General features: G+C 40.1%; 1 protein-coding gene across 1 annotated transcript in view; it reads left to right on the forward strand.

The window, feature by feature from the left end:
* MTUS1 (microtubule associated tumor suppressor 1) overlaps positions 1-13,296 on the forward strand; it is a 161,428-nt gene that overhangs the window by 115,142 nt on the left and 32,990 nt on the right. The window contains exon 7 of the mRNA XM_006893565.1: positions 7,221-7,287. Within this exon, the coding sequence (XP_006893627.1) occupies positions 7,221-7,287 (67 nt within the window). The remainder of the gene's footprint in view (positions 1-7,220; positions 7,288-13,296) is intronic.

A 13,296-nucleotide genomic window follows, 5' to 3' on the forward strand; every position in this document is an offset into this window, starting at 1 on the left:
GGTTGTTTCCAACTCCTTGCTATTGTGAACAAAGCTGCGATAAACATGGGTGTGCATATTCCTTTAGTATTTTTAAAGGAGGGCATGTCCTTTTTAGTCTGTGGTAACAGTTGAAAGCCTGGGGGTGGGGGGTTGCCCTCCTTCCCTGGAGTGACTATTTTGAGAATTTTCCTTAAATTGAAATATTTTTCCAATGGTTGCAGTTACCTCCTCACCCTGAAGTCTACAGCTGAAAGTCACTCCCCTTCTGACGTTGTATCAAAGATGACCTTTCCAGGGAAGGGGGAGGGAAGTGAAGAAACTGTTTTAAACTGACTTACTGCTAGGTTTGCTCTGAATCACAGACTTTCCTGTTTGCCTGATTCATTTTCTTCTCCACCCTAGTGGTCCAGCATTATCAGGTCCAGAAACATACTCTCTACAAGTAGCCTAATCATCCCCTGTTAACAATCTTTAGCTCTACTGAGAGCTTCCAGGCACCAAGTTTGTGACTCACTGAAGGAGCCTCTGGAAGGTAGCCATCTGGAAAAAGCATGTCCTCTAATGAGTCAGCAGCTAACCAGATGGGTGTCATCATGAAAGAGGGACCCTTCCAGTACATGTCCTGAGAGGAGAGGGAAGGGGCGGGGAGGGGAGGAGAGGAGAGGAGAACATTTATTTAGTTATGTGCTGTCAGGTTGACTGTGACTCATCCAACAGATAAGAATCCTGCCCTATCCTGCTTCACCGTCAATCTCTGCTGATCTCTAGTCCACTGTTACAGTCGCTGTCGGGCCATCTAATTGAGGGTCATCTTCTTTTTCTCTGGCCTTTCACCTTTCTTAGCAAGTTATCTTTTTCCAAGGACTGCGAGGCTTCTCCTGACAATGTACCCATAGTACTCTCCTTTCCTCTAAGGGACACCCCGGTTACACTTCCTCCAAGACAGGCTTGTTTGTTCTTTTGGTAGTCCATGGGATAGACAGTACTGTTGAAAACACCATAATTCAAAGACATTGATTCTTCTATCATCTTTTTGCATTGTCAGCTTTCACATGCATAGGAATTAATTGAAAAGACCATGGCTTGGATCAGGCACATGTTAGCCTTTAAGTTAGCATCCTTAGAGCTTTGGAGAGATTCTTGGGAGCAGATTTTCCCAGTGAGATACATCTTTTGATTTCTTGACTGCTGCTACTTTAAGTACTGCTTGTGGATCCATGTAAAATGGAATTCTTGATGCTTTCCATCTTTTCTTCAATTCTTCTGATATTACTTATTGGTCTAGTTTGAGGATTTTTATTCTCTGGATGTTGAGATGCAATCCCTATTTAAGGCTGAAGTTTTTAATTCTTCAGTATGTGTTTTAAATCTTCTTTACTTTTGGCAAACAAGGTCATGTCATCTGCATAATCTAGGTTGTTGATAATTCTTCCTCCAGTCCCAAAACATTCTTCTTTGTATAGTCCAGCTTTTCACATGGCTTGCTCAGCATAGTTTGAATGTTGTTACTGTTAATTACCATCTAGTTGACTAAGGCTCATATCAATCCTGTGAACAATAGATCTGAACTGTGTCCTAGCCTGTGCCATCCTTATTCTCAACTCATTTGAGTCCCTTGCCACAGACACTATATCAGTCTATCTCATCAAGGGTCATCCTCTTCTTTGCTAACCATCCAGTTTTTCAAGTATGATGTCCTTCTCCAAGGAATAAACTCTCCCAACAACATGTCCAAAATATGTGAGATGAAGCTTCACAATATTTGCCTCCAAGGAACATTCTGGTTGCACTTTCTCTAAGACATACTGGTTCTTTTGTCCATGAGCTATTTGGTACTCTTTTTCCAATACCACTACTCATGTGCACTGAGTGTTCTACTGTCATTTGTATTTATTGTTCAGCTCTCAGAAGCATAGCAAGTGATTAGAAGGACTGCGACTTGAATCAGGCACATCTTAGTCTTTAAACTGACAGCATTGCTCTTCAAGACTTTGGAGAGACCTTTGATAGCAGACTTATCCAAAACTTTTCATCTCCTGATCTCCTGACTGCTGGCACCAAGGATGTTGACTATGAAAAAAAAATTGTTGACAATTTCAATCTTTTTTCCATCTATCATAATGTTGCTTATTGGTCTAGTTTATCCAGCTTATTGGATTTTTGTTTTCTTGATGTTGAGATATATTCTATATTAAAGGCTGCGGTCCTTAGTTTTCTGCAGCAAACATTTCAGGTTCTCCTTACTTTCAGCAAGCAAAGTTGTATCATCTGCATGACTCAGGTGGTTGTTGAGCCTTTCTCCAACCCTGATGGCACACTTCATAATAGGTATGGAGAAAGGACATATACAACACATTTTTCCTTATGTAACCCAGCTGCACAAGCCTACAGATTGGTATAATCTCTCCTTTTCTAAAATAGCCTCACTTTTCTTTACTGAATACACATCAACTTTCCCCAAGGCCCTCAACAAGCCAATATATATTCCCAGAAAAATGTTCCCTTCAGGAAACTGATTTGGGAAACGCATAACCCTTGTCTCCTGCACAGCTTTTGAGCCAGAACCAACTCATAGCTGATCCTTCAGCGGGTTTCCTAGGACTGTAAATCTCCTGGGAGGTGATTGCCTGTCTTTCTCCCTCAGAGCTGCTGGTGGATTTGAACCACCAGAAAGATGTGTATAATAATAAAAAATCTTCTGGTATTTTATTTTTTTCCATTACGACCCCAGTTACTGAGGTTGATTTTTCTGGAGGCAAAAGGCACAACCGTTCTTTTCTAGTTACTATAGTGTTGATGGTAGTAATCCCAATTTATTCATAAAAGCTAGGCAAGATTCAGTAGATCTGAGGTAACTCCACTAACTTTCTGCCTAAAATCCAGAGTGGCTCCAACCACATCAATCTTTGTCATAGAGTCTAGTCAAACAATTGAATTTGGGTGACCTTAGCCGTCTAAATGTGAAAAATGCCTGTGAGCATAAACAGTGGCCACACTATTACACATATATCATGTGCCCTTGGTGGTGCAAGACATAGTACCTGTCATACACAGAGCTGTCTGATGTGGCTCTTTTCTGCAGAATTCCCTGTGATGTCGGTGCTGTTCGGCAGCAGACGCATTAATGGGCCGACAGCCAAAGACTAAGTGCCTGTGTCCCAGGGACTCCTAATTAAATTATAGTGAGTCCGTTTTAGATACCCCCCCCCATTGAGCACTTCATCTGTTTAATGCATGAATATGAAAGCATTTTCTCTCTGTGTCACTCCCTCTCTCCCCACCCCCCGATTGTGTGCATTTTTTGCGTGTTACAATAATAAGGATAATTAAATAACCTTATCTGGACTATAGAGTTTGTCATCTAAGACGAGCACTGATGTGAACACAGTGGAATGAAAAGAAATGGTAAATCAGTACCTAAGTGACAAAATTAATTTAATCATTTGCAAGTAAATGCTATGAACATGTACAGGCAAGGTGTGAGAAAAATAAAGGAGGAACTAACAGTGTGTGCATTACAGTTGACATCTCTTATGAAGGGTCAGATCTAACACCCACAAATGTCCTCTCAGTTATGCGTTATTCCTGCTGTACAGATGAGAAATTGAACAAATTAAATCACGTGACTGGAGGTCACATAGCTAGTGTGTGGTTGGGGTGGATTTCCTTGAGTCTGCCTTTAAAATCCGTGACTTTTCTGTCATCCTGTGCTGCTTCCCCTCAGATGAAGATGACCAAGAAAATAGGGCTAGATTTTATATTCCAATCTCCTTTAAAAACATGGATAATATTTAAATATCTTTTTTCACAGCATCAGGAGTGCTGTTACATTGTTTTCTACTCGTAATAACTCCCAGCCTACTGAGAAAGAGAAATGTGTATTTGTGTCATTTAGGGGACAGAGGTTGAATGTCTACAGTTGAGAGTACAGCCTTTCCAGAAGCTTTATATTGCCAGTTAGCTAAAGATGACCAGGCATTCCAGAAAGGATGGTTGCTAAGTGTGTGGAGATGGGCACACATGGTTAGGATGAATTGAGAGGCAGGTGACTGAGGGCCATGAAAATAGAGTGAAGTTTTTGTTGGGTTTTTTTCCCCCCAAAGGCTTATTGGGAGACAATTTTTGATCAAAAACTGTTTATGCATATAAACCACATCAGTTAGCATCTAGTCAGTTCCAACTCATAGTGGTCCATATACTGTATGGAGTTTTCAATTGCTGATTGTTTTGAAAAATTAATAGGATGTTTATCCAAGTTATCTCTGAGTGGACTCAAGTCAGCAGCCTTTAGTGAGCTGAGTGTGCTACTCTTTTGCATCACCAGGAATTCTTTTTTTTTTTTTTTTTCTTCTCATGGGTGAGAAATGTAGGGTAATCTAACATTGCTCCCCAGTAAGTGGTATGGAGTTAGGCTTTCCTAGATTCTGGTGGCTTAGTGATGATACGAAAGTCAACAGTTCAGATCCACCATTGCTCTGCAGGAGAACGGTGGGCAGTCTCCTGCTGAGGGTCAAATATGGGTTCCTTCCAACTCGATGGTACACAACAGTCCAGGAATGGGTTGGTAAAGATTAGGACTATGGGGGAAGGGTACATTTAAAAAGTGCAAGAGATACTACAGGGCATGTTCTGAAGGGAGAACTGACTTTTGCACAGCCATTTAGACAAAGTCAAAGATAATCTCACGGTTTTCAGGTTACTGTGATTGACCTGTTTAGAAATGTCCCATGGCTTTTGAGGCATTGAAGTAGGAAGGTTGAGGACAGTGTAGTTGGAGGAAACATTCATATGACCACTGAAATTCTTGTCCACATTTCATAAACAAGCAGAAATACCACCAATATATATTTGTGATAAAAGTGAAAGTTTTTGGGCTTTTTCTTAAATTAATTGTAATGAAAGTATGCAGAGACTTTAGGATTTCCAGTCCTTCATTGTTGCACTCTTTTGAATTAAACCAGCTTAATTTTTAATTTTCCTTTTAGTTCTCATAAATTTGAAAAGGGATTTGGGTTTCTTTGTTTTTCCAATTCTTGCTTCTATTAGCAATTTGGCTCGTAGAAAAACCTGACTTTTAGGCAAACTCATTTGAGTATGTTTGAACAGAATTGCTTATGGATATCTAGTAAAAAGGAGTTTTTTGGTTTCCCTGTCACCTGGAAAACAAAACTTGCTGATGACTTATTTGAAGTAGATTAATAAACTAGCACAAATAAAGCTTATTTTTGTGGAAATTAAAGTGAATAAGTAAGTGCAGACATATGCATTTTTCTTCCATTTTTATCTAGGTTACTTTTCTTCAACTTTTTATATTAAAAAGCTTTGGACAAACTGATCTGTGATTTCAGAATAACCTAAAACCCCCAAAACTCCAAGCATTTAAAATATAATTGAGGTCAAAATATATATTCAACAAGAAAGTGTTTCTTAACTGTCCTTTGTTAATGTGGCCAATTAGAGTGTCTTAATCCTGTAGGGAGAGACTGAAAATAGAAAAGTCAAATTTATTATCATTTCAACTCTAAAATCAGCATTACGCACCCCCTTCACCACCAGTGGACAGTTTTTAAACACCCACATTACATTTTGAGTTGCCCATCACTCTTTTAATAATGTCCTTTAAATGCTAAGTCACAATAATACACACTTTCATTGCTCTTCAGTTTATTCATAACCTGATTATTATACAGGTTTTAGAGAACAAGTTTCCCTTTTCTATTAGTAAGAATGATTGTCTAATGACCTCAATTAGAGAGGGGAATAAAAAGACTCACAAATCTAAAAATAACTCCACTATCCATGAAGAGAAGGCCAGTTTTTTCCTTCCACTCTACCAGCTGATACTAAGTAAGTGGCCATCGATCACTGTAATGTCTGGCTCTCGTTTTTCATAAATGAAGGGCTGTGGCTTTAAGTGATCACAGGCTGCTCCTGCCAAAGGCAGAAGCTGCAGTATCAGCTTCTGTAGAGAGGAGTCTGAGGCGTACAGTAACCTGCAGGACGTGAAGTAAGGCTAACCGAGGGCCAATGGCGTGCCTCCTGGTAGAGCTTTGAATGTAGACAGGACCCGGCTGGTGGGTGGTGTAGCCACCTGTGCACTTCCCGGACAGTGCAGGGGGGTGGGGAGTTGGAGACAGAAGCTGGAAAATGGGCTGCTCCGGCAGCAAAATGTGCCTGTATTCTCCATGTGCAGCAACAAGGGTAATTAGTATTTGTTTATAGTGCTTTTCTGGAAGGATGTCAGAGACTCAGGTAGAGGCTGTCTGTGACTAGGGGGAAATGCTCCAAATGACAAGCAGCCCTTGCCTGCAAAGGCTGGATCTCATGATCTCTGCAACACGCTGATCAAGATGCAGCAGGAGCTCCTTGGAGAGGGATCCTAGGAGGGGCATTTCCAGAGAGCGCGGCAAGTCTGTCCTCCCTGCTCTGTCCTGCTGCTAGAGAATCCACCTTCTAAGGAACTATATGTAATTATTGTATTTGTAAAAGTGTGTGTATGTGTGTATTTATGTGTGATTTCTGTGTGTTACTGGTAACTTGAAAGTTGTTCTTACTGCAGTGTTGATAAAACTGCTTTTAATAACTGAAATAACTGCCTGATTTTCCTTGCTTTGTTTTCTAACATCTTGCTTAGAATTATAGCTGATAAGAGAACATAGTCATTCTTAGAAAATAATGTGTAGCTGATTTAAAATAGCAAGATTTTTCTTTAAAGGATTTTTTATCTTTCCATAGTTTCATAACAAACTTTTTTCCTTTTAAAAGTAAGATTGAGACTTGACCTTTGTAGCTAAACTTTTTTCCTTTGTGACAGTAGGACAAAGTACATATTAGCATATGTTTAGAACATTAAATATTTATCTTAAAGTGATTGAGACTTTATTGCCCTTGGAGGAGGTGAACATCATGTCTTAAGTACAGTGTGCTTTAATGAGAAGGTTCCTTGGATGAGCAATAAACTATTGACTGAGGGTAAATATTTTGAATTGGGCCATTCAGTGCTTCAAATGGAAGTTTTAACAGGACCTGAAAAAATACAGATTTTTTTTTTTTAAGCACTAATTTCCTTAACAACTAAGAGGACATCTGTGTTTTGTAACAACACAAACTGTTAGCCTAAATGATTCATATCTTGGCTTCTGGAGTCTGGGTCTCATTTTCCTAGTGATAACAAATGTGTACCTTCCTGTGAGCGACCCTCTTGAAAACATTAGTAACTTGATGTGTGTTTTCCGCAGCGGGAGGAAGCTCTGAAACAACACAAAGCCCTATCTCAAGAACTCGCTAACCTCCGGGGAGAGCTAGGTAAGTGGTTTTTTTTGTTGTGTGGGGTTTTTTTTCTTTCTTTTTCCTCTTGTTAAATTTTACAAGAAGAGGGGCTATTGGAAGTTTAGTTTTCTGGTCTGCGTTGTAGAGTTGAGTGCTGGCAGGCAATGGGTAGCTCTCCCACTCTCGATCTGTGCACACACTTAGTAACAACATTCATTTCTTTTGAATCTTGGCAGCATGACCTCAGGTTCACTGAATTCCTGGCTCTGCTCTGACTAAGCCTAGCAGAGCTTCTGCAGGAAGTCTGCCACTGATGACCAAAACATTTTCCTTTCTGAAGAGAGGAACAGGATTTTTGGAGTGGTATGGATTCTTGCTAAATAAAGCCATTTTGTATTTTTTTTTCTCCCTTTTGAAACATTTTATATTAAAGTATAAAGTTAACACTTGTTTTATGATCACAGTAGTTGCATTACACTTACCTAGGAGGTAGTTTGTGCATAGCTAGTGTAAAGTGTAAAGCATGCAGCTGGTGAGGGACAGCCTGTGAAAGACATATTCCATGCTAGTCTGACAGTTTCAATGGGACAGTGGTGAGTAACAGCTCAGCCCTGCAGGAATCTTGTCTGTGCCCTCTCCACCCCCATGCTGTTGCTGCAAACCTGAACTCTGTTCTAATTCCTGTCTCTTCTGCAAGAGTCATCAGGGGTAGAAGGGAGCCTACACTGTCATTTCTGCCTCTCCTGCCCGTTGGAGTGCACTGACTGGCATGAGATTCCCCTTCTCCTCTGCACAGTTGATGCCAGAGAATCACACTCCTGCTTTAGCTTCAGCTAAGTCTTGAGTTTTAGCTTTTCAAGGCAGGCTTTTATGGCATTTGCTGTTTTCTGTGTACTCTACCTACCTCCATGTGAAATGAAGTGTATATTCAGATAAATACTGAAAAGATAACAGCCAGAGAAGCACATTATGTTCATCTACTTCTAGGAGAAACTGTCTATTTTTCTTTTTATAGAACTAGAGATTAAGTCTGTGAACACTCTTAGTTTTTCCCCAGGGTAAAAGTAAAAAGGGCAGTGAACAAGAGGCCAGAATGTCTTCTCTATACCCTTCTTCACTCTCCCTCTGTTCAGCTCCCAATTGGGGGCCAAGTAGGAACAGCCTGCTGGCTAATCCTCTGAATTCTTAATACCCATTTCAGACATTATTGGTTTTGTCCTTGGCCATATTTCAGGCAATGGAAATAAAGGACACCTATTTTGAAAAAAGGATTTTTGAGCAGATGATATTTTAGGGTCTCCAAAACTTCCCGTTGTTTACCATCAGGTCAGAACCTACAAGTCAGAGCTGACCTTCCAGCAGGTTTTCATAGGCAATAAATCATATGGAAGGAAATTACCCATCTTTCTCCCATGGAGCAGCTGGTAGATTCAGACCACATACCTTTATGGTGATAGCACAACTCCTTACCACTAAGCCACCAGCAAGCAAGGGGCCATCTACTTAAAACAAGCTGTTGATCAGTCTTCCTCCGATCCTGATACCACCTTTCTCTTCATAAAGTCCAGCTTCATTTTTTTCCCCTCAGAATACAAATTAAATAGATATGAAGAAAGGATATATCCCCAATGCATAACATACCCTTCCTGATTTTAAACCATGTAGTGTTCCCTTGTTCAATTCAGAAAAATGCTTCTTGGTATAGATTTTGCATGAGCACAAGTAAGTGTTCTGGAATTCCCATTCTTCTCAATATTAGCCATAGTTTGTTGTGATCTACACAATCAAATGCATAGTCAATAAAACATTAATAGACACTCTTCTGGTATGCTCTGCTTTCAGCCAGGATCTATCCTAGATCAGCAATGACATCATAATGCCACAATTTCTTCTAAACTCAGGTTAAACTTCTGATAGTTCCCTGTCAATAAACTGTTCTGTTTTTGGATGATCCCCAGCAATATTTTGCTTGCACGTAATAGGAGGGGCTATTCTTTGGAGAAGGACATCACATTTGGAAAGATAGGGGACAGCGAAAGAGAGGAAGACCCCTAGCATAATGGATTGACACAGTGACTACAGCAATGGACTTAAGTGTGTCAGAAATGATGAGGATGGTACATGAATAGGTAGGGCTCAGGTCTGCTGTTCATAAGGTCGCTATGAGTTGTATTCTATTTGACAGTACCTAGTGACAAGAAGAAGCTTCCAGAGCGCCCTCATAAAGTTGAAAGTACTGGTTAAACAGTACAAGTAAAGCACAGCTGAAAGGCAGCCAGCTCTCGGAGACTTTTAAGGCTTTTGATTACCTATATGGCCAGCGTGGCTTATTTTTCTATGTACCTTAAATAATGTAATGGATAGAGAGTTAGAAGATCAGGAGCAGAGCCTTTTTTTTGTATGTCTCAAGAGTTCATTATGGACCGTAGAGGTGGAGATGGTTCTTGTTTCAACCTCTCCCAAGACAAGGCAGAAACTTGAACGAAACACTGTTCTTATTCACTCTAGTTGAATGGGTACTCCTCTTTCCAGCTTTGTGTGGACAGCACAGTGAGACAACTTAGACTGAGGCTCAGGTACTCGGCACCTGCAGTTGGTCATTTAGCCTGACAGGAAATAACTGTGACCATTTGTCCCGCTCTCCCCTTTCTGTGATAAGGAGTGTACACCCCGGTGTGCTCTTTCTGCTGCTGTCTCAGTGTCAGGATGTGGTGGTTGACCTGCCTCTTTGCATGCAGTCACCCAAGGCCAGCCTCTCAGGGAATGTGCCCTTCCTGCTGTTGGATCATAATTGCTCCAGTAACAGCATAAGGCATCGAGAACGGTTTCAGTTCTGTGAAGTCAGAGAAGAGACGTTTTTAAGCTGTTGTTATTATGAAATATTGTGGAAAAAAATTATGTTTAACTTATGCTAAAAAGAGCAAAATAGGTTTACAAGTTTAACACTCTGGTCTCAAACTGAGGCTTTCGAGGAACATAATTGAGAGTCTGTTCTCAGATGATCCAAGTCCAAGTCCTTGGTAGGTTGGTGACAAAATTAATTTCTTGTGTACTGACTTCATTCTTGGTGAAATGGCAGGACTGTCCACCTCCAGGGTAGTTTTGAAGATCCTTAAGTTGATGCATATTAAGAGTCTAGTCTAGTATCCAATATTAACTCTTAAGATAAAAAGTATTAAGATATGTGCAGTTTGCAGTTGCGTCAGATGATGAGGACGGCAGAGGACAGGGAAGGGATCAGGTGAGCTGTTCGTGGGGTTGCTGTGAGTCGTACTCAACTCGCTGGCACCTAACAACAAGTAGTTAGTTAACTGCATTTGTTTTGTGAGGGTGTAGGCTATACTGAGAAGGACTAGTAAGTAATTCTACCGAATATTGTTAGAAATTCCTTTAAATGAGATTTTTTTTCCCCTTTTCTCTTCAAACTCAAATAAGTGAGAAATTATCCATTTTCTTCTTAGATAGTAGAACAGTGTAGTACGTCTGGTGGTCTGGGTTTTCCTTCATAATTAAAGTTACCTAACTTGTTTGAGAACAAGTAATTTATTGGCAATAGTAAGTTAATATATGTTTTACTGGGTTATTGTGGAGGTTGGGTGTAAAAAAGAAATACAAAGTAGCTGGCACAGTGCCCAGTCCCTCACAAGCAACTTAAGTAAAAACTACACATCCTCATTAAGATAATCATCCTTTTACTCTGGAAAAATGGGCATTCACTGATGTCTCTCTGCCTCCGGACAATTTTTCTTTACTGTCTGTATGAAAAATTAGCTCAATTTTCCCAAATTACTAAGAATTTGCAGGATAAAAGACAATCCATAAACTCAGGAGCACTTAAAACCAGGTTGAGGCTCTACTTTTGATCTTCAGAATCCATTTTACCTCCAGCTCCCGCCACTCATGGCCTTTCCCATTGCCCTCTCGCTTGTGCCTGACATTGGTCCCCTGCTGCCAAGGTGAGCCAGCCCTTCAGGACCGCCTGCTCTGTGCTACAGCGGAGCCACAGCCCTTGCTGCAATGACTTACCTCTGCTGCAAAACCTCTTCACAAATCTCTTTTCTCACAATCTTTAGAACAAAATCATAAGGTTCCTCTTACCACAATGAATCAAGTGCTCCCTTGAATATATTGAAAATTTTATTTTATGTTGTCTTTCCCTGTTGGCTTCAGATACTAAAATCCCTAATTGCAGGCTCTTTCCTGCTTCCCATGAAAGTACTTCATTATGAAGTGCTCTGCATTTTCGTGGGTAAATATATACTGATGGGCATTTGAGGTTCTAAAATTCCTCTTTTTTAAAAGAACCGTGTAAAAAGTTGAAGAATTGCAGAGAAAATACCAAAGTTCCACTACCGTGGTATAACTTATTCTGTTTGCATATTCTCTTCTCTTTGTTTATCTGATTATATACAATGTGTACTCTGTTTCATAAGCCATAATACAGTGGGGTGCTTATTGTACCATCTTTGTACCATCTGTTTTGTCTAAAGTAGACACATATGACCTGCACCCTTATCAAGATTTAGAGTTTCTTTTGCCTCAGAAAATTCCCTTATACCCCTTCTTAATGGGTTCCCAATACCCTAGAAGCAAATACTTATCTGATTTTATTACCAGAGATTATAATTTTTCCTGTTCTAGAATTTTATATAAATGAAAACAAACAATATGCTCTTTTCTGTGGCTAATTTACACAGCTTGATACTTTTGAGAGTCGGCCATATTGTCTATGTGAATAATCTGTTAAAATGACCATGTCAAAGAGTTTTCCATATTGGCCTTATTATCCTTCATTACGATTTTGTTTAATGACTAGAAAAGACCATCAAGTGCATGGACCTTCCATTGTCAAGTAATTTGGCATATTCCTTAAACAATATTGTAATACAGCAATCGTTTTATTGTCCCCTCTTATCTCACCCATGCACATGGTGTTAACGACTGACTATATGCTGGTGAGTCATATTCTAGTTCTCTTCCTCACAGAGGGAGCTCTGGTGGCCTAGTGGGTATGCAATTGAGCTTCCAACTCAAAGACAGGTAGTTCTAATCCACCAACCAGTCTGCTCCATGGGAGAAAGATGGACAGTCTGCTCACATGTAATTTACTTCTTTTGAAAGTCCACTGGAGGGTTAGCTCTGAATCAATTCTGAGTCACCAGTCACTCCTTCACAAATACTATTTCCACAAGTTTGATGAGGAGCCACCCCAAATAAACCACTCCAGTGTAATCAGCCATTCTAATTGCCTGGCTCCTCCCATCCTGAAGGCTCTCCAATGTCTCCTCATTCAAGCTTGTTTCTCTTGGTGTGTCCATCAACTTCTGTAATGGCATTATTCACTTAGCACCTAAACTCACAACTGGGTCATTCTCCTTTTTCTCCATCTTCTGTCAGTCTATACTCTTATTTCTCTAATCCTTCTCTTCTTTCTTCTCTTTGTTTATCTGACTGTATACAATTTGTCAGATAAACTGCTGCTGTCCTAATTCAAGCCTCTTTGTTTCGTATTGCAGTGACCCAACAAATCACTTTGCCTCCAGGCCCCTTCCCTCCTCTCTACATCAGCCAGGCTGTATTTATATTATGTCTGACCTAATCAGTTAATCTGCAGGTCATTTTGAAAAGCACAGCCTTTGAAATAAGTTACAACTAAATTGGATAGTCCACATCCACAGAAAACATTTTGCTTCTGAAAATGAGGGTAAATGTAATGACAATTCTTTCTAAAGATGAACTGAGTAAAGCTGAGGTGGCTATGATGGAGTGCCGTCCTTGTGAGCTTTCAGGGATCTCACTACTTTCTTTTAACGTTAGTCATAGGGCTCACATTTTTATCGAGGTTCATGAGGAAGAAGATACATTGTATTTTAAACATTCTTTTCGAGTAATAATTAACAACTAATTCATGTTGCAATGGGAAAGTCTGCCGTTAGGGACCTCTCTAAAGTACTCAAGAGTAACGGTGTCTCTCTGGAGACTAAGGTGCGCCTGATACAAGCCATGGTCTTTGTAATCACTTGTTATGCATCAGAGAGTTGGGCA

This window comes from Elephantulus edwardii, unplaced genomic scaffold (assembly GCF_000299155.1).
Source record: "Elephantulus edwardii isolate Elephantulus edwardi_28Jun2011 unplaced genomic scaffold, EleEdw1.0 scaffold00128, whole genome shotgun sequence".
Classification (NCBI taxonomy): domain Eukaryota; kingdom Metazoa; phylum Chordata; class Mammalia; order Macroscelidea; family Macroscelididae; genus Elephantulus; species Elephantulus edwardii.